The sequence below is a fragment of the Gallinula chloropus genome (assembly GCF_964237585.1).
Source record: "Gallinula chloropus genome assembly, chromosome: 2".
Lineage (NCBI taxonomy): Eukaryota > Metazoa > Chordata > Aves > Gruiformes > Rallidae > Gallinula > Gallinula chloropus.
In genome coordinates, this window is record NC_140086.1 from 33,169,538 (window position 1) to 33,190,927 (window position 21,390).

At 38.0% G+C, this 21,390-nt stretch overlaps 1 protein-coding gene across 2 annotated transcripts in view; it reads right to left on the minus strand.

The window, feature by feature from the left end:
* The window catches only part of ZFHX4 (zinc finger homeobox 4), a gene marked incomplete at both ends in the record, with an annotated part of 126,103 nt that overhangs the window by 1,207 nt on the left and 103,506 nt on the right, over nucleotides 1-21,390 (minus strand). Inside the window, 5 exons of one of the 2 annotated variants that reach the window (XM_084280363.1) lie at nucleotides 1-307; nucleotides 6,153-11,549; nucleotides 12,379-12,496; nucleotides 15,172-15,372; nucleotides 15,531-15,664. The exon at nucleotides 1-307 is cut by the window's left edge and continues 1,207 nt beyond it. In XM_084280363.1, the coding sequence (XP_084136489.1) occupies nucleotides 1-307; nucleotides 6,153-11,549; nucleotides 12,379-12,496; nucleotides 15,172-15,372; nucleotides 15,531-15,664 (6,157 nt within the window). Of the gene's footprint in view, nucleotides 308-6,152; nucleotides 11,550-12,378; nucleotides 12,497-15,171; nucleotides 15,373-15,518; nucleotides 15,665-21,390 lie in introns of both variants that reach the window. The other variant, XM_084280362.1, reaches the window with a different exon arrangement.

Consider the following 21,390-nt stretch of genomic DNA (forward strand, 5'->3'; position numbering starts at 1 on the left):
TGTTTTTCAGGTTTGTTGGCCTCTAATTCCTCCTCTTTGATTTTTTTGACCTTGTTTGGCTTATTAATAGTATTTTTTTTCTCAGATTCTTTGCTCTGTTGCTCTGTCTGCTGTCCTGACAAAGAGGAGGAGGGAGGAGGAGGAGGAGGAGGAGGAGGTGGTGGAGGTGGTGGTGGTGGTGGTGGTGGAGGTGGTGGTGGTGGAGTCTGCAGCAAAGGTTTGGAGGGGGCACTGCTGAGAGACAGGGCAGGAGACGAAGTAGCTGAAGTAGGAAACCCAAGCATGCCTGCACCAGGAGATGTTAAAGCTGAAAACAACAAAAATATAACTGTCGTCAATGCACGAGGCAAAATACGTCTTGTAACATTCAGCATTTCACACATGCTTCAAAAATTACCTATGGTGTGAATAAACCACATTTTAAAATGGTGAAGTAAACTTCTGTGGGCCTTTCAGCCTTTCATTCATAATACACAATGTACAGCAAAACCAACAGCTTTTATTCATTTTATAATCCCGATTCAACTAACATGGGTGTCATACATGAATCTCTGCCTATAAAAAGGTCCCACAAAAGGCAATGGAATTCAGCCCAGCTCCATCAGCAGGAACAGATTCATACCTGCAGAAATAGCACTCTCCTTTTTTTGTTCATTTTCTTCCATCGGCCATAGGCTCAGTAGATTATTAGAAAAGAAGCATTAAGCACAGTGAGAGTGCTTCCCTCTAATTGATACTTTGAGAGATCTCTACTTTGTTGTTCATTTTAACTAATTTTTATCATGCCTCTGGGATGATATAACCCACACATCCTTCACCTAAGAAACCTGGTAATTATGGTGCTCACTACAAGTAATTAGCTCTCAAATAAAAAGGGATCTTTATCCAAATTGCTGAGGGAAAATGCAGTAATGATAAAGAAAGAAAGATGTTTAGATAAGTAAATATCAACAGGAAATGACCGTTCAAAAAACTAACAGAAGAAGCAATCAGGTCAATGCTATTCATTACTGGGACACCACACAGCTTACATTTTCATTTCTGAGAGTTTGAACAGAGCTTTTCTTTACCATGACAATCAGGTAAATGCAGTAGTTGCTGGGAAATAAGTGTAATAGCACTGAAGTACTTTGACACAGGAACGCTGCTGTTCTCGGTTTACTTGAAGCATGAGGCATGACGTCCTCCACCTCATTAGAGAAAGCAACCTAAGGATGGACTAGTTCTGTCTGGAGGGTGCATATACACAAGAAGCATGCCTTATAACTTAATGGAAGGAATCTTTTCACGGTTTCAAGTACCAGATACAGTGCAGTGGTTCATAACAGTCTATTAAAAAGCAACTTCTGTGAGATGTATAGTTAGAAAATTAAATGATGGCACAGGGTAGAAAAGGCTGTGAGAGACTGCACATTACACCTATTTTCATTTCTTTCAGGCAACTAGGTTTGCTAGAGAAAAAAACACTCAAAGTTTGTCGTGCACACAGAACCATAAAAGTGAAGCAACATCGGGAACAGCCTACTAGTGTGTGGGTAAGAGAACAATAAATGCTGGCTCTGTAATGGAGGTTAGACGGGTATTAGCTACTAGGAAGCGCTAATGGAGTGAACAAGAATGACGTTTAAATCATCAATATCCAGGTGCTTAGCATTACTTAGGAATAAAGCAATTAGGATTCAAAGGGAATAATTACCAGATTTAACAAAGAGGCCATTTAATGTTTGTCACCGTGTCATTACTCCTATTTAATGGTAGGGGAACACTAAGGAGTTAAAATGCATTGTGAGCACGGATTAGATAGTACAGCGAAACAAGTCACAACAGTTATAATTAAAAAGTGGGTAATTGCCACAGTTACTGCACAATAACATCAAAGATGCTATTACTTGCCCCTACGCTTTCAACAGGAAGTAACAGGAAATTGTGTGTGGAGTCCGCTGAAAATACATTAAATGATAAATATTGTAGATGGAAAATGCATGAATGATGCAATTAGCGTGAACTGCTGCCCCAGCTTTGTCATGGTTATTTGAGCTTGTCAGATACTTAGGAATTTTCCTGATTTCTTTCTATTCTTAACCTCTTCAACCCTTACACATCATGTTGTCTTAAGTCCACTTGCACCGATGATGCCCAGATCTATTCTATTTTCTAGATATTTTTTGGAATTTAGTTGAAAGCACAGAATTTGGTTAAATATCCAGGCAGACTGCAATAGAATAATGAAACTCACCTGTTTTATTGTAAGTTCAATATGGAACTGGGGGTTTCCAAAACAAAATGAAGAAAACTTCATGAAATTAATGCTCCATTTCCAAATGTGGGAGGTGTAGAATAGAAAATTCACTAATCAAGAAGAAATATTCTAATCCTGCAAACTTTTTTAAATGGCTACTGAAAAGGAGAGACTTCTATTTCTTTTGGAAGACTCAGAGGGCTAAAAATACAGAAACAATACTACTACCAATGGGCCAAAAGCAAACAGAGAACAGAATTTAGTGACCTAATAATAAGGGAAGTAATTGCTGCTGAATCAAATTTCTCTCTTGCTAAGATTTAAAAAACCACTAAGTACATATTACCCAGTGATGTGTGTACTCCTGGAAAAAGAATCTTCAAGGCATCCCAGGTTTAAGTGATGTGCAAAGAACCTATGGTAATGATGATGACATTAAAAGGTTCATAGAACCAGTATTAATAGCTAGAAGCAAGATGAAGCACTAGTTTTCTGCAAGGGATCATAGGCAAAAACACAAAGTTAAGAAGAATAAAGGATGTGAATGTTAAGAACAGCTGAAAACAGCAGGTGAACTCTTCTATCTACAGTCACATAAAAAATAAGAGGCGGCTTGAAGAACAAAGATGAGCTGCAATTAAAGTTCTGTATTAATTATAATTCCGCTGAACAAACATAGCAGTGATTTTGAGACCTTGCTCAGCATTTGATGCCCACAAGATGGTATGATTACATTATCTAGAGAAACATATCCCACAGGAGAGAGAATTCTTCAACATATCATTGTTTTAGATATTGTTTTAGAACAAAATAACTGAATTTAAAGATAATGGATCCCTTCATTCATAAATGAAGCTATCTTATTTTGACAAATCTAATAATCTTTGCAAATGAAAGTCCAGTTTGAGCACTACATAAAGAAGATAAAATGAACTTTAAATATTTCCATCTCTTGTGTTTTACTATTATTGTCAAGTATTCCATTTCAAACCTTTTATGAAAGCAAATACTACATTTAAAAATAGTATTTTACAACAGTTAGCTGCGGTTTGTACCACTTTGGAAACCCATAAACAATACTGGATGCAAGAACACGAAAGTGAAAGTCCTCATAAACTTATATTAAACCCTGAAACTAATCAGGATAATTTATCTGTCCAGCATGAGTAAAGAGAAATACAAAAGCGAATTTTAAACGTGATGTTTACTATTATAGTTTCATTAGTTTGCTGCCTTAGCAAACAGCAAACATTCTTTAAAAGTGGGGATCCTGCTGATGTTGATATTGTCCTTTAAAAAAACATGTAGGACAGAATGGATGGGCTTTGCTACAGGAAATACAGTTACCAACCCTGTAAGCATCAGTAACACAGGTAAATATTTGAATATAAGGGATCCCAGTGAGACTTCCAAAGTGCATTTTTGGGAATGGGTCAAAAGAAAAGAAATGACATACTTGCAGTGGAATTCACAAGAGGTAGACTTGAAGTATAGGATTTTGAGTCATCAGGGAGTGAGCTTCAGAAAATCCTTCATGCAAAGAATGTTGCAGAACAATTGTCCTGCTGAATGAGAATATATGTGCTGCTAGAAGAACTGTAGCTAAAGAAAAGCTTGCTTGGAAGCAATGCTTCCAAAAAGACACTTCTTAAACAATTCTTAGCATCAAATATGAATGCGAATTATCAGCCAAAATAGAGTAGACTAGAAATGGGTTAATTAGGTGCAGAAAATACTAATATTGAGTACATACTGGAGAACATGTGACTTTATTACTGTTTTTCTATGATGAATGATGAAAATAATCTATTTTTTTAATTCACTATGACTGCTCCATTATGTATCATTAGGGAATGGAGATTTATGTATGCAAGTATTTGCCAAGCAACAAAAGATGGATGCAGGGACTATTTAGCATATGGCAGAAGAAAAAGTAAATAACAAGATTCTACTAGATAGTTTACACAGTGGGCTTTGCCCACAACGGACTAATTAACCTTAAGAAGATGCAAGATGAAAGGGGGTAAAAATCCATTTCAATTGGCAGTTCACTGTGTATGTTATGGTATTAATGATTTAAATTTATCTCAAAGAAGATATTTGGTGGGAATCAGAAAATCTGAAAATTGACTTCTTATGGACCACTTGGCCTGTAACAATACCTTTTGTGTTATGAACAGTAAATTGACTCTGAGGATACATAGATACTAGCAAGTTAAACAGTACCAGGGAACGTTTCCCAAAAACTGATACTAAACTGTCTTTAAATTTAAACAGTACGTAATGGTCACTGGCACTTTTTTAGCCTGGGCTAACTAACATTCTCCTAAACAATTCCTGAGCATGGGTGAGAGGTTATCATAAGTCCATGACCATTCCCACAACTCAATTTGCATAGGGACTTCCTGGTTTTGAGAGCAAAATAATGCAATCATATCTTTCCAAGCAAACTTAATTTAATAGTATAGAAAAAGCCTGAGTTTTCCAGAGCCCATTTTTACCTAAAGGTCAACCTAACCAAAGCCATTTAGTGAAGTTATATGGAAAAACCATATCTATAATTTTAATGAACAATGAACAGCCATTTTTGGACCTGGACACTCTATGCCATTAAGAAGAAAATACAGCACCTTTATATTTCCTTTATATGCACTCTCTGTGCCAATAACTGTTTGACAAAAGCCAGAGGGCACTCAGCCAGAGACTCCATTGTGGAAGGAAAGCCATTCTGATCCAATGAAGAGAAAAACAAGATGCTTTGACCACCACTTAGGGAAACAATAACATGATCATCATCAATCAAAGCAGAGATGGGTAGCAGAGGAGACATTGTTACAGTCTTACTCTGTCTAACAACATTGGTGATTAAGGCCCTACCTTACTTGCCAAAGATAGTTGCGTTCTAAATCAAAGTTTAGAGATCAACAGCAAGTGGAATTACTGGATAAAATGAGGAGAGGGGACTTAACCAGCTCCCTAACTCTGCTGTGCACGTATTTGATATGAATGTGCAAAGTTAGAAGATGAATGGGAGAGCTTCAATCTGCAAGGGTGCACTCACAACAAACCCTGACTGCAAAACTGGAGTCTAATACAAGAAAGTAAGGTAGTTTCATTCTTCGATGACTAAACAAATCATTTTGCAGAAAACTTGATTCTCTAACTTCAGTGAAAGTTATTGCAAGAAGCACTTTCCAATGTGAGCAAAAAACATAGTCAAAACAGTAAAGCAGTACAGTTAAAAGTGCAAGCCCAAAGGAGGTGGTACATGTCTGTGATGACTTTACAATCTAGGGGTAGGAGATATTCAGCAGTTCCTGGAATTTGGATCACAATAGAACTGACATTACAAATCACGTTCAACAAAACCCTTCTTATCTTCACAGGCAATGATTCAGAAATATAAAAGAGGGTCTGGGGCAGCATTTTATTTTAAATATTTATTTTAAATATTCACCCCTCTAAGGGGTGGACCAAATGCCTCATGAAATGATAACCTTGGGATTATTATTTTGGCTTCATCAGATGTCCTTTAAATATTTGCATATATAATATTTGCATACAAAATTCTAACCCAGGTTTTGCCTAAAGGAGCATCATTCAAAACAACTAAAACCCATAACTATGCTAATGCTATGTTGGTTTTGTACCAGAAGCCTAATATGTACTAAAAAGATGTTGCTGAATTAGATTTCAAGTAATTATTTATTATTTACCATAATCAGAGATATCCAATCTACAGGGACAATCGAGAATTGCACTGACTACATCTCATAGCAGTACTTTTTAGTTACTCCCACCACTCTCAGTAGCACGATATGAATGCATAATGTGCTGTGTTTTGGAAGGGGGTGGTGACTATGCAAAATGATCAAATTAATAAAATTACAAAATCACCCCCTTATAGACTTACTGTTTGAACTTTGTGGAAATCCAGGCAAAGAGGATGGACCATTCATTCCAGGCAGAAGAACAGGAGGAAGGCCAGGGAGTCCTGGATAAGCTGCTGGCAAACTGATACCATGAAGAGAACTGCTGTCCATCATGCCTGGCTGCTGTACTGTTAATCCTAGCACATCAGTAGCCTTCTTTATGCGATCCAATTCTTGCTGTGCCATCAGCTGTCTAACCGTTGTAGGAGCTAAATAATCTTTCTCCCGATCTAGCTGACTTCCCACAGTTTCTCTCACTTTTGTGATATGTTGTTTGGAAAAGATATGATCTCTTATGGACAAACGCGCAGAATATTTCACACCACACAGAGAACATTCTGGCTTTGTCCCATCAGGTCCAGTCTGATTTATCATGAATGGCTTCCCTATGTTAATTTTGAATTTCTTTTCTTTAGCCCGGGCATTCTGAAACCAGACCTGGACCACACGTTTGGGCAGGCCAATCTCATTCCCTAGCATTTCACATTCCTGCATTGTTGGAGTCCGGTAGTCACTAAAGCAAGCCTTGAGAACCTTAAGCTGAAGGTTACTCATTTGTGTTCGGAAACGTTTGTGACCTGGCCGATCACTGTTTTTGGATTTAAAGGGATTGCTAGCTCCAAATGGGTTAGGTGAACTTGGATCAGCTATGCTTGAAGTTTCGCTGCGGTCAGCATTATCATCAGGGTCATCAGTAATGTAGTAACTTTGGTCATGGTCACCGTCTTTTTCACTGAAATGTATCGAGGGGCTTGTTAGGGAAAAGAGAAATTTATCGTCATTATTCTCATTTGTGGGTGTAGTTGCAGCTTTTGATAGCGTGTCGTTCACAAGTGGTTTTGGTTCTTTGGGAGGTGATGCAGGTTTTGCATCCCCTGAACTGCCAGTCGTGCTTTCCATTTCATTGTTCCCCTCATCCCCTGTTGTGGCATCACTAATTGCTGTATTAATTGATGAAGTCTCATCAAAGTCAGTCTTGTTTTGATCATATGCAGAGTCAGCAGGAGGAGCATTTAGATTTTCTATATCCTCACTAGACTCTGCTTTAAAAGAAGAAGGACTTAAGAGGTTCTTAGGTGACATTTCTGCAGTTTTGCTGACAGGGGTTGATACAGTGGATGCTAATTCATTTTCACTTGATAGTTCAGTTTTTGCTAATGACAGCGATGGGTAATCAAAAAATATGTACTTTTGTGGACTTTCTCCTCCATCTTCAGTTGATATCAAAGGACTTGGAGGCAAACTATAACCAGCCTGTTTCCCTTCATTCCAATGTCGAGAGCGAATGTGACTTTCTAAAGCTGATTTTGCTTTAAACAGAGCTCGACAAAAAGGACATCTTTTATGGGACTGTGCTGGACCAACTGCACGGAATTGTCCCTTTCTTTCTCTGGCTCTTGTGTTCTGAAACCAGACTTGTACAACCCTCTTCTTTAGTCCCACTTCACGTGCAATGTGATCTAGCATCTTTCTGGTGGGGTTGGAATCTAGCAGGTATTTTTCATAGAGTATTTCCAGCTGCTCTGGAGTAATTGTAGTTCTTAAACGCTTATCACGGTGTTGATCTTCTCCACTGTTTCCTCCCTCTTTCTCACTACAGTTATTGTCTTCTTTGTCATCTAGTTTTCGTTTCAGGGAACCAGAAACTGTAGCAGGGTGTGCTGTATGTGATGAGCCAGATTGTGGTGGCATCTGAGCAAGAGAACTATTAAGTAACTGTCCAGTCATCAAAGGATTATTTGGGTCAAATATCATATAGGGCATATCCATTGGTCTTTCTAAAAACTGTGAGTGAAGAAATTGGTTTTGGGCTGCTAGGAAATGCATGTGCTGGTGTTCTTGCCAAAGTTCTAGAGTTGGAAAGGCAACTGTACACTGATCACATTGGTACTGTAACAACTGAGGAGGTAGACTGTTCTGTAGAGAAGTCATTGAAATTGGTAAAGGACTGGAAGGAACAGGTGTGGTTTGTGATGCAGAGGGAGGTCTCCCCACTATCTGTGATTGTTTTTGTTGCTGTGGTTGAGAAGCTGAGGGCTGAGGGTCAGAAGAGGTTACTGGAGTAGATTGTACTGGTTTGGTGCTTTGGGAAGTTGTGTCAGTTTGCTTAGAGTTGGTTTCATTTTGTTTTGGTTTTTCTGTGGACTCTGGTTTAGGAGAAGCCTTCTCAGGTTCTGGTTTGGGTGATGGAATCAAAGGAGTACTAGAACCAGAGCCAGAGCTTGCTGCTGTGACTGCCAGGCTTTTTGAGGACTCATTTTGGCCAGAAACTGTGCAATTCTTATACACTGTTTGATCAGAGGCATCCATAGAGTCTTCAGTTTGACTTTCATCTTGAGCATCATCATCTTCGTCTTTATAACACTGTTTTTTCTGGTGTGTAATCAGATCAAAGATCCTGGGAAAAACCACACTGCACTTTTTGCACTGATACTGCATGTTACTAGTCCGAATGTAACGTTCATTTGTCAGTTCCCTTTTCTCATTGTCTTTAGTTTCAGCTTGATTTTCGTAACTTTTGCGAGCTTTTTGTCGTGCATTTTGGAACCATACGACAATAACTCGAGTAGGTAGGTTAAGTACAGTTGAAAGCTGTTCAATTTCATCATCCTTTGGATAAGCATTTGTGTCAAAGAAGTCTTGGAGAACACGAAGCTGGTAGTCTGTAAACCGAGTCCTAGATGATCTCTTGCTGAAAGATGCATCGGACTTGTAAGGTTCTACAGCTGAAGGTTGGGGATCTATTCTGATATCTTCCAATACTGTTATGGGAGGGTTGCTGAAGTTATATGGAGAATCTTTATTTCTCTGTCTTTCTTTAAACAGTGTGTTACGAAACCAGTGCTTGATAACTTTCTGCGAAAGACCAGATTTCTCAGCCATTTCTTGGATCTGTTCTTCGCTTGGAGAATTGTTAATATCAAAATAAGCCCGCAAGATTTTTAACTGGTCATCTGTGATTCTCGTACGTGGGCGCTTAAACTGAGAGTGCCGCAGGAAATTGGGATCCAATCCTAGCTGCTGCTGACAAAGCTGGGTAAGATCTGCAGATAACGTATCCATTGGTGGCAACTGGAGGGCAAGCTGAGGAGGCAATGCAGGATGTTGCACTGGCTGCATCATAATTGGAGGGAAAAGTGGGAGATCTAGTGAAACGGGAAGCTGGACTTGAGGTGGAGCTGATGGTGGTGGTGGTGGAGGAGGAGGTGGTGGTGGTGGAGGAGGCGGCGGTGGTGGTGTGGGTGGTGGAGCTTGCAAAGGAGTAGGAGTTGTGTTTTGAATTTTTCCAGATGCAGCTGAAGAAGGCTGAGAAGGAGTTGGAGGAGGAGGAGGTGGTGGCGGTGGAGGAGGCGGTGGTGGAGGCGGTGGTGTTTCTGGAGAAGATGGAGAAATTGGATAAAGCTTGTCATACGCCTCCCTGTACTGTCGGGCAAATTTTTCTAATGCTCCATATGGGAAAAATTGTCCATGCACATGTTCTTGATGACTCTTCAGAATAAGAATGTTGGAAAACAGTTTACTGCAGGTTCCACATTCCAGTTTGTCTGTGTTTTCACCTTCACCAGTCTTGCTTTTTTTCTGCACTTTTTGTCTGTTCTCATTGTATTGGATAACTAACTCAAACCCAAAGTTCTCCAATAAAGCCTTGGCTGCATTCCCTCTTGCTCCAGAAGCTATTCTGGGTGGTGGGATAGCTGGTTCTGAGGATTTTGGCTTCTTCATATCTTTGTTTTCTTTTAGTCCTTCATTCTCATTAGTAAACTCTTGCTTTGGCTTCTCTTGTTTCTCAGAAATTTCTTCCGATTCCTTATATGATGGCATATCCTTTATAAGCTGGCAGTCTGTACTTACTAAAGTATTTTGCTCTGTTTTCATCAGCTTGCTACTTTGCTGCTGCTGTTTTTGGGACTGAAGTTGGGGTTGGGTGGATTGATACTGTTGTGCTTGTTGCTGCAGTATCTGTAGCTGGGTTTGACCAACGTGGTGCTGAGTTTGTATTTGCTGCTTCAAATCTTCTAGCAGTGATCCTGTCATACCAGCCATTCCAGGCATACCGAATGTGGCAGAACCAGGCAAACCCAGATCTGGGCTTAAGCTAAATTCTGTCCCAGGTATATAGAATGGGAAAAGAAACTGAGGCTGTTGGAATTGCAGCAATGCTTCTGGTGTCATTGGAAAGTGAGGCAAAAAAGCTGGGTTTAGAAACTGGGGTTGAAAGAATGCAGCTTGCTGTTGCAGCTCATGCTGTAGTTGCATTTGAAGTTGTGCTGGTGACTGGGGTGGGTGATGTGTAGGCTGAGCAGAAATTAATTCAGAAGCTTGCTTTTTATTTAATTCTTTGGCATCTAAATGTGTTTCTTTGCTGTTAACTGCTGGTAAACTCATAGATTCTAGCATTCCTTGGCTGGGGCTATTAACATTCCCTGCTACACTATTTCCGCTACTTATATTACCACTAGGTTCTAATTTTGCAGCCCTTGCCTTTGTCTGATGAAGCACAGATCTCATATGGATTTCCAATGTTGAACTTTGGCTATACGCAACATTACAAATGCTGCATTTGTAGGGTTTGTTGTCAGTGCTGCTGTTGGTTTCTTGAGGGACAGGACTTGATGCTTCCTGCAAAACCTTTTTGAGTTTATGTAGATGGGACACTGAGTTGTAGTGGACCAAGAGAATGTTCTTTTGGGTGAAAGACTCTTTGCACACTGTGCACTTGTATGGGCGAGATGGATCTAGAAATTTTTCCATAGTAAAATTTGGCCCTTTTCTAAAAGGTAAGGTCCGCTTTGGTTCTGAGCCCATATCATCTGGAATAGAACTACTATCACTTCCTACTGGGCTTGCTTTACCTTCCTGGTCCATCTCATAATCTCTTTCTATTTCCTGTTCTAGTGCATGATCATCTTGTGCCATACTTTCACTGTCTGCCCAGAGTTCACCATTGACAGGTAAAGATGCACACAACTGCTGAAGTTCAGCTTCATTGAGTTCAGGGTGGCCTGCTTCCAAGTGTTTTTTTAAAGCCTGGAATGTACGGAAGCTACGTTGGCAAAGGCTACACATGGTAGCTGCCCGAATAGCGTGGTACTGGGAATGTATCTGAAGCTTCTGCATAGTCTTAAAAGCCAAGCTACAATGGTTACAACGGTACTTATAGACATGGCGGTCAGAAACAGAGAGCTGTTGTTTCTTCTGCTGTTCATTTAGCTGATCCGTCATTGAGTCAGTGGTCTTTATATCTTTACTGCTGCTCTTATTCCAATCAGGTGTTTCAGTGGATTCCTTAGGTGGCTTCTGTTCCTCGGTCTTAATTTCCATTCCAGTTTTTGATTCATCAATCCCAGGGGTACTTTTCTCATCCACAGGACTTTCACCTAGATAAAGAAAGTTAACTATCTTTTATACAAGTACGAGGGTATTGATGTTTTTAATTACACATGGTGTTAACATGTTTTTTTCATCAGAATTCAAGAGAGGTACCTTGTATGCCACGTGTTGACATATATGTATATATATGTATATGTGGTATAGCTACTCATCCTTGCCCCAGACAATGAAGCAGACAGGATCAACAGGAGGTTAAAAAAAAAAGTAAGAGAGTTCAAACATGATGGTCAGAGTAACAATGGTAGCTGGCCCAGGAGTGGAACAGAGCTTCTTTTTGTCATAAAGTAGAAGTCTATTAGTACAATGGTAACACCAAACAAGAAAAAGAAACAAAACAGTAGGAAAGGTGAGTGATTAGAAATGAGGTCAATAGGTAGGGCAGGTGATTAGAAAGGAGGAAGAAAGTGGTCTGAGGAAAGAAGGATCGTGTTGTGAGGGGTAGCAAAGCATCTTCCCAGCAAAGAATACAGTTAAGTGTCCAGATTAAGAAACATGCTATTGGAAAGGCAGGCAGGATCATTTGTCTAACATTCCCCATTGATCATGGTAAATGTGCTGCTGTCTCTTAGGACTGGGTCTTATTTCTTGCTTAAACAAGGAGAGCCTTACCTTCAGAGTGGCTAGGCCACTACCACAAGCAACATGCGTGTGGCATATACACACATCCTAGTAGCTCTGCATGGGTGCTCTTTTATATCTCTGTGACTATATGCAAGCCAAAAAAGGATTCACTTCACTGAGAAATAAACAAATGGTTTCTAAATTTCTAAATTGACCATACCTAGTTTTTACATGTCTGGGCTTTTTCTTGCATACCTGGATATTTCCCAGATCCCTCAGCTGTAATGGTTGCAGGTGTGTCACGTTCAGATTTCTCTGAAGTAGCTGCTGGCAATAGCATGCTATTGGGCATCATGACATCTGGTACAGGAACCTTTGAAAACCAAGAGCATTATATTATTACTGGAAAAGTCACACTATTTATTACTATACAACAGTGTGAAACTGTTCAAAAGATCCAACATATCTGGATCAAAGACTACCAGTACTAAACCCAGATCTTGATTCAGTCCTTGATAATGGTTTCTGACAGACAATAAATCCAAAACATTGAATGTCCCTTGGTGGAGAAACAACTCAAAAGAATCTACAGTAAGGTGATGCTATAGAACTACATACTATCAATATTTCACGCAATGTCACCACAAAGAAGGTTTTTCTGGCTATTCAGCTCCCCTTGGACATCCTCCAAAGACAGGGATCATGTTGAGATATGGTAACAAGTCAGTTCTTGACTAAGGGCATTCCCTCCTTGCTTCATTTGCATTGTTTTGTGAACAAATGTTGGATCTTCCATGATCTTTGAAAGAAAATTGTAAGTTTATTTCCATACAGAAATAACAATTTCTTTCCTCTTTCTTGTCTTTAATTATCTTCTTCAGACTTCCTTACCTGTTGTGTTATGCTTTCAAATTATAGACAAAAATCTTTGAAGGATGTACTACCATAAGTGTCTGATAGTACTCACTTTAGTTAAGTTGCCAATAATATTTGACACTTCATGTTTCCTTTTGCTTAGTTCCTTAAAATATATCTGAAATAAGGGATTCTCTAGGGATTCAGACTAAGAGTCAGTAGGACTGGCTTCAAAATCCTGCACTGCCAGATTCAGCCTAAATGTCCTTGGGTAACTCAGTTCAGACTGGGCTGCAGCTCCTCATCTCTAACATAAGGATGAAACTTCCTTATTTCTTATAGAGGTAATAAGAATATCCACAGGACATATTTTTAAGTAGCAAATTACTATAATAACATACATTACTAGGTATGAGTAGAAAGACCCTTTGTTTCTTATTAACAGTTTAACAAAATATTTAAAACCTTTATTAGGATGCATATATATGTGTGTGTGTATGTATACCAATTGTCTATTGGAAAAGAATATTCTAGACATATTTTAAAAAGCCCTGGATTTAGTATATTTGTACTTTAAACATGATATTAATAGCATCTTCTCAGAGGACTAGTGACTTTTATTTCATTTGGGAGGGAAGAACTTTAGGTAGGTGACTGGAAATGTCCCAGATAAGAAAAAAAATTACTATAAATCGTATTTATTTTGTCATCAGAAAGTTGAGATATGGACAGAGCATATTAGTGTTAGCAACTAGGACAATTTAGATGATGTAGATTATGTTTTGCAATCTCTTTTTCTGTCAAACCACTTTTTTTTGCCCTCTCAAACAGTGAGACAACTCCGTAGCGTTAGGAGAGAAGAGGAAGAGGAAAGGAGAGGGATTTCAAAATTTCCCCATTGTCAGCATAAGGGGAAACATGGAAAACTTGAGAAGAAAACTAATAATCCTCAATATGTATTCCAACATTTTTCCAGCTTCCTATAAGGGTCTGGGAACATTACATTTATGTGGCATTTTCCTTGTGGTGGGCCAAAATTAACTGGTCTGCAGAGCTACAGTTATTGAAAAGCCAAGGAAAGTGAAAGAAGAAAACCCTAAACCCCTTTTGTGGGTCCCCAGTTCTGTGTTTGCTTATCAGCGCTGGGCACAAGGGACCTTAGACCTTCTGTCAATTCTTTTTTATCTTTTTTGCCACTTTTTTGGGGAATGAGGTGGTAAGCCTACAACCACAATGAATAAGTCCATGAATACAGAAATAAGGAGGTGGATCCTTGAGTTTTCCAAGAGTATTTCCTTCTAAAAAGGCAAGACAAGCAGAACCAGGGTGTCTTAGGGGGTCTCTTTTCTAACTAAATCTATGATGTAATAACAAATACTTTATAGACCTCATTGTGTCTTTACTGACAATTTTGAACAGTGCTGTGTCATTATTTTTCACAGAAATTTATTATTTTGACATGGTTTGTGCAGTGAAAATCAGGATTTTCCTGGTGACGCTGGAATGGAATTCATCCTCCAAATCAAGTTTGCTGGTTATTGCATTTATCCCAATAGTGGAGGAGCCAGTTGAAGTGCCTGCCTGAGCCAGGGTAGGTACAGGTATTCTGTATCCTCAAGAACTGGCCTAAATACATTGCTACCTATTCTTGGACTTGTCTTTCTGTTTTATACATTTTATTCACAAAAAAAAAAAACCCTAAAGGGTCTTTTCTGCAGAGGCAAAAGTAAGAAACAAGACATTCTGTACAATAACATAATTGTGTTCCCTAATTAGCACCACTATTGATATTTTACAGTGAATTTCATGTGATATAATGTAAGTATAGCTCAACTATACACTGGAATTCTCCTGTGTTTAGAGACTACATTTTACAAGGAACTCTTGTTATTTTACCAACAGGAGTCACAATACCTTTGAGACCTGGATATTATTAGACCAGATTTACAGGTGTGCACTTAGAGACATGGGTAGGCTTGATATTTCCAAGGTTAGCATCAGTGAGGAAACTGCAGGTTTTCAGCATCTTTGAAATCTACCTTCACTTATTTTCCCAAGGGACACAAGTCACTGGATAAGCTGGCAACAGAGTCACGGCCCACTCCCCTCCTCTGGCTACCTGAACACTGTATCACAAAAACATCGCCCAGTGTGTGTTTCCATAGCATGTACATCGGTATCTGAAACACTTACTGTCATGAGCAGCTTCTCCACACAGTCAGGAGACACACTGTGCAAATGGGTCAAATGAAGCTGGAGATGCATTTTGTTGCTGAGGACGTCCTGGCAGAGGGGACAGCAGATGACAGGTTGCATTGAATGCTGTGACAGGACATGCATCTGGATACGGTTTGGGTCCCTACTATTGTAGTTACAATAGGGACATTGATAGAACTGGAAAAAAAAAAATCAAATTAAGATGCAGGCTATTAGTCAGTGTGCTTTTTATAACTTGCTGATATTGCTATTTTAACAGCATATCATCTCTGTTTCATTCTTGAGTTATTTGAAAGAGTTCTAGAATGCAATTAAATCGTTACATTTTCTTTTACCTGGTCATGACAAAATTTATTGTCCTCTGGGGGCTTTGATTTTTTAGCTGTGCCATCCTCTTCTTTTGCCAGAAGCAGCTGTTGTGCCCCTACCACAGTGTTCACTTTTGGTTCCTTCTCTGGTGTGACTATTCCTGTTCCGAAAACATAATTTTAAAGAACAATTTTTAAACTTTAAAATATCCTGGTTTACAAAGAGACAAACTTCTATATTGTCTTTGAGGGTCTTTTTTTTTTTTTTAAAGTTCAGAGAAAAAATACAATTAAGCAAAACAACTCCAGTTAAGCACAAAGGTGAAAAGACACTTTTATCCTTGATAGACACTCTATAAATACATTTCAAAATGGGCTCTTTTCTACTGTTTAGATAACCTTAGGTTGCCTTTAAAGATTAATCAATAATGTGCTTTCTTTAGCAGCTGAGTATGAATTTGTGTACTACATTAAAACAAATCAGCTTTTGCTTAAAAATCCTGTTTTCCAAAATAATTAATTTGCTGCTGTTTAATTGCCCTCTCTAAACTGTCTGAGCAATATGCTTATTGTGCTGTTTTGATAACTCCTACCCAGTCACAATTCTGAAGCTAAATATAGTGAAGCTTTAAAAGAAATACTGTGGAGAATAGGATTTCAGAGCTAACTTAATATTAATTATATACAAAGATCAGTCATTTGGGATTGCCTTAGATGTTTACACTGTGAATTTTTATAGTCTGGCATTTGTGATCAAAACCAGAATATAATTGTTTTCTATAGATAGTTCTACTATTAAGTATTAAATACTATATTTAATATTATGCCTGAACTAGCTGTGTAATGCGTCCCAGTCTTGCACACATCAAAGAAAAGAGTACAATTCTAATTTCCCAGTCCATCAGAAAATTCTTTCCAGCGTCAATTTGCCAGATAATCTCTTCTGCTAGGCTGGATATTACAAGAGCATTGGGTAGGCATGTCACATACATCTCACGACAAACACAAAACCTCATTTACCAACCATTCCAATCTCATCATAGTGCGGCATCATCTGACCTTTTTTCTGCTGTTTATTATGAGTATTTCTAATTTTAACTTTCAATTTTCACCATCTTCCAGTCAATTTGCAACTAAATTATTTCCAGGGTGAGGACACTATCACTGGACACTGGGTGCAAATACATCTTGAAATGCAATGAAGCTAAACCATTGATTGCTATCAGACCCAACGTAAATATATAGTCCAGGGGTAATCTGATTGTATGCTGTGCATGAAGATTTATCTTGATTTTTTTCAATCCACATAAGGTTCATATAAATGAACAAATTGCACCTCATTGCACCATAACCTAGGATTAATTTTAAAATAAGGTCATGGATGTTTTGGCAACAAAATAAACAAGAACAAAGAAAATACTTGTATTTTTCTGTAGATAAAACCTTATTATTTTCATATACACTTTGTGCAATATTTGATAATAAATGAGCAATATTAAAGAGAAGTAAACCAAAACAACTTTCAAGGTAAATACAAAATCCTCATGGTGCAGTAATAAACAATTAAAAATTGAATCATGCAGGGGATTTTCTGAAGAGCATTTAAAAAAAAAAACGGGAACACATAAACATATTTTATGACTTATACATTAATAGTGATTTCTCCACAGATTGCTTTTCATTCCTAAGTTGATAATTATTTCTTTTGGTGTAATTTAGACAAGCAATTTTTGCTCAAATTCTTGCTCAAATTAAAGTGCATTCCTGCCATATATCCTTACTTTGAATGACTAATTTGTCAACATTGGTTTAATATCTGAACAAGCCACTTTCTGGAGCCCCTCTGAATTTTTACACATTTAGGAACTGATCCTGAAGGCCTCGTTTAGACTGCTTAGCCAGTTTAGACTGGTGATGCTTAAAGGTGAAATCTACATGATGCAATCACATAGGACACCATTTTATTACTGATTTTGGTTTATGATAAGACAGTACTCCTGGCCTATTTGTATTTACTTGGAAATGCACAATTATTATTTAAATGTCTTAACTGTGAGAATTAGGGGACGTAAAAAGTGACATACTATATTAATGGGGAAAGGTTGCTTCCCAGGTTCTAGAAGGACAGGTTCAAATTATTAACCTCTTTTCATTTCCAACTGTCAAAAACGTCTAACGGTTGACTACTGTTTCTTACCTTTATCATATGTCACTTTTAAAATGTCCCTTTCTAAAGACAAATGGACCAGAATCTCAGCTGGTGTAAATGGACACTGCTATCCAGGAAACTGAATTTATAAGACAAAATAAAATAATTCTGCCTTCTCTTCCCATTGTCATGCAAGATTGTTCTCAACAGGTTGTTACAGAAATTAAGATCCAAATTCTGCTCCAACATCCACTTGTGAAAATACATTTGACTGTGTTTCGTCAGTGGTATTTAACTGCTAGTGAAATTTAGCTTGGAATGCACTCACTCCATGTGTGCTTGGGCACACACAAGGTTAATATCACACATCATCTTCCACCACAGAATGGAATAACTTAATTACTTCAAAGGGTCTATAATAATCATGAAACACATAGTTCTTGTTTCTATAAAAACAAGGGGGGTTTTTTTGGTTACATTTTCTTTTGCGGTTAATATAATAAAACCCATAGAGTTATAAAACACTGTGCTGGGGTCAATAAATGCATAACAAAGCACAGCTTTTTACTGTGTTTACTATGATATGTATATAAACTGTTGAAATTTACAGAGGCTTTGTTGTTTTTGTTGTTGTTGTTGCTCTGGATTCATTCAACCTCAAGTGCTGTTACTTCTTAAACAACTGAAGTTACATCTGGCCTATAGTAAAGTAATCGAGCCCGTGATTTATGGTGAGCTTTGCCAAAAAAAAAAGGGAGGGGGAGGGGCGTAGAGGGAGTTGATTCTTCCCTCTGGCATGAGGACACCCCTCACCCCCTGCATGTGGTGAGGACAGAACACCCCAAGTCAGAGTGTAAGTGCTGAAACCGAAGGAGACCGGCTCCATATGCAAGCAAGTGGTCCTTGTCTTGCTATATCAACTTTCTGCTTTTTGTGTTTTAAGGAGCTTCCTGTAGGGAGGCTGAACAAAGTTACAGTCTTATAGGAAGGGTATTGAAAGAGGAGGGAGAAAAGTGAGAGAATATTTCGGTCCTGAGCATGCCGTGTGGCACTGTTTTCATAGCTGGATGTTCCACTGGCATGCTATTCTTACCAGGCAGCTCTAGGGAAGCATTAAATACAGTTGTTGTTCATGTTATAAATACGCACTCTTTATTCTTGAGACACATTATTTTTGAGGTTTTTTTCCTAATTGTGAAACACATTAATTCACAATTAACACACTGTAATTCATTTTGTAATATATAATGCCCCGCACTATTTCAGATAAATAATGTAATTTCAATACATTTAGTTCAAAAACTAAGTTTAATTACAAATAAGTGTCACGAAACAGACTAGTCAATGATTGCCTGTCAGTTAGAGAGTTATTTAACTTGTGTAAGATTGCTAATATAAAAATTACATAATTCACTGCAGTTCAGATGCCAACACCTTTGTAACATTTCTGACACCCCAAAATAAAAATAAAAATGTTTGCGTGACTAACAAGAAGGAGAAAGTTAATAAAATACGCATACTAATGAGAAAAAATATAGTGGAAAAGCTGTAATTGAAATACTATTTTCTTATTTATGAATCTATGTATCTGATAAAGATTGCATAATTTAAGACTTCTGACACATCAGATGATGTTATTCAGCCTCAAAATAATTCTAAAATTATAATTACTGGTAGAGTATTCTTTCTAATTAGAGTAGAATGAAAGGATAATTTTCATTGCAATAATGAAGGTTAATTTCCATCCTTCCTCATGTTTACTACCTTATTAAAAAGTGCTCCCCTTAGCCATGGCAGAGACATATTACATTTTCAATGCAAATGTATTAATCTGGATAAATTCCATATTAATTCTTGCACTGCATAGAGCTGTAATTTGGATTATAATTAATCTAAAGTGGCACTAGATTTAAATGACAATATAAATGAGGCATTAGTAGGCTTTTCTATTCTGAATGAATATTCAACAAATATAACTTGCATATTGCCAAGTCTCATTTTGAAAGCTCTACTCCTTGAGATAAGGTAAGCAATACAGCACAACAGCTTACACAAACATACTGTTACTAAATACATGTTAATCCTTTCTTGTCTAATAGATTCTATGCTAAAGAGGGGTCACACCACTTTCCTGTCTAACTTGTTAGTATTGTGATTAATTTATTGGTTTTCCTGAGATTTCTTTGGCAAGACTTGCAACACTCAATTCACGAGAAAGCCCAAATTAACATTCAATTATACATAAGCAGTTATGCAGTCATTAGAAATACTTGTCAGCTGTGTGAAAATGAAGATGATGGTCTGAATGTTACATATGCAGAATTAATTTAGATTAGGAAAATAAAAGTTTTTAAGAGATTTAGGATTTTACAGTACAAACTGTTTTCTGCAAAGCACAAAGGCAATCATGTATTTCAGCCCTTGTTTTCACATGAATCTTACGGCAAAGTTATTTGTGTAATTGCTGGCACGGGAATGTAGAACAATTATGCTCGGTTTTTTGTAGTGGACCCAGTAGGCATCTGGATATAGGTTTGTCCTAATTAAAGTTGGCCCTTATGAGCGGCTAATCCTGATGGAATTTTGAGAATTCCCCTTCAGTATTTTTTTCTAGATTCCATCTTTCTTTCTTTCTTCTTTTTTTTTTTTTTTTTGTTTTGCTGGAACTTTAATACCGTATTCTTTCTTGAACAGCTATAAATGGACATACCTAAGAAAAAGAGATGGCTGACAAACTCCTTGAAGCACTTCACAATGTCTCCTGGGCAGACTGTTTGGTAAGAAATGCAGGCTGCAGGTGCCTGTCACCCATCTCCATGAGAGTGTGTGGGACAGCCCCCAGTGAAACTGCACAGGAGAACCTATGGCAGCCTGTGAGCATGGCTTTACTGCTTTGCAGACACTTTTTACCAAGTTGGAGAGCCAGCCAAGGGGAATATATATTTTAAACCACAACACAGTTTCTTGCTCAACATCATCCTTGTCATCATCGGCCTTTCTTCAGTCTCTTGATCTCAAAAAATAAAGCGACTGAAGAGGAGGTGAAGATCTACACTGTGATGGCTACTGACCTTAGCACGTCAACAAGCAAACTTAAAGGAAGCTTTAATCTTTGAGTCTGTCTTCTGAATTGATTCGGCATAGGAAGGGCCATCTACGATATTTTATTTTTTTGGGGGAAATAAATCCAAAAATGTTTAATATGTAAAGAGAAGATTACAGTACAGGACAATTTGGGTGTAAAGAAACTCAAACGTAAAATGATATTTTCTCTACAACTATATGTCTTTACAGAGAATACAACCTCCTTTGTATGCTGCTGTCATTGGCATACAAGGAAAAGATATATGACTACCTGAAACTAATAGGCTTCAACCTGTTTCAGCACTTCTTCTGCTTCAGTGAATCCAACATAATGTAACTAGGTATAGCGTGCAGCAAAAGTAGCCAATGTAATATTCATTGTGACCATAGATTTCCATCTCATACATAAAAAGCATGGATGAAGTCACATATTTGCCAAATCAAACACAGAAAAAGCCTTGGGTATCTACACCAGATGCTGGCCCTGGGTTTGTTTGTGCACAAGTAAATGTCATGACATAGGGGTTTTGTTTTCAAAGACAGTAGCTTTCATTACTGGGCTTTGTCTATTCCAGGAGATCAAAATTACCCAACCCATAATCCGTTTTCAATGATATTTCCTCTTTCTTAGGCTGAATCATCTGTAAACTTTTT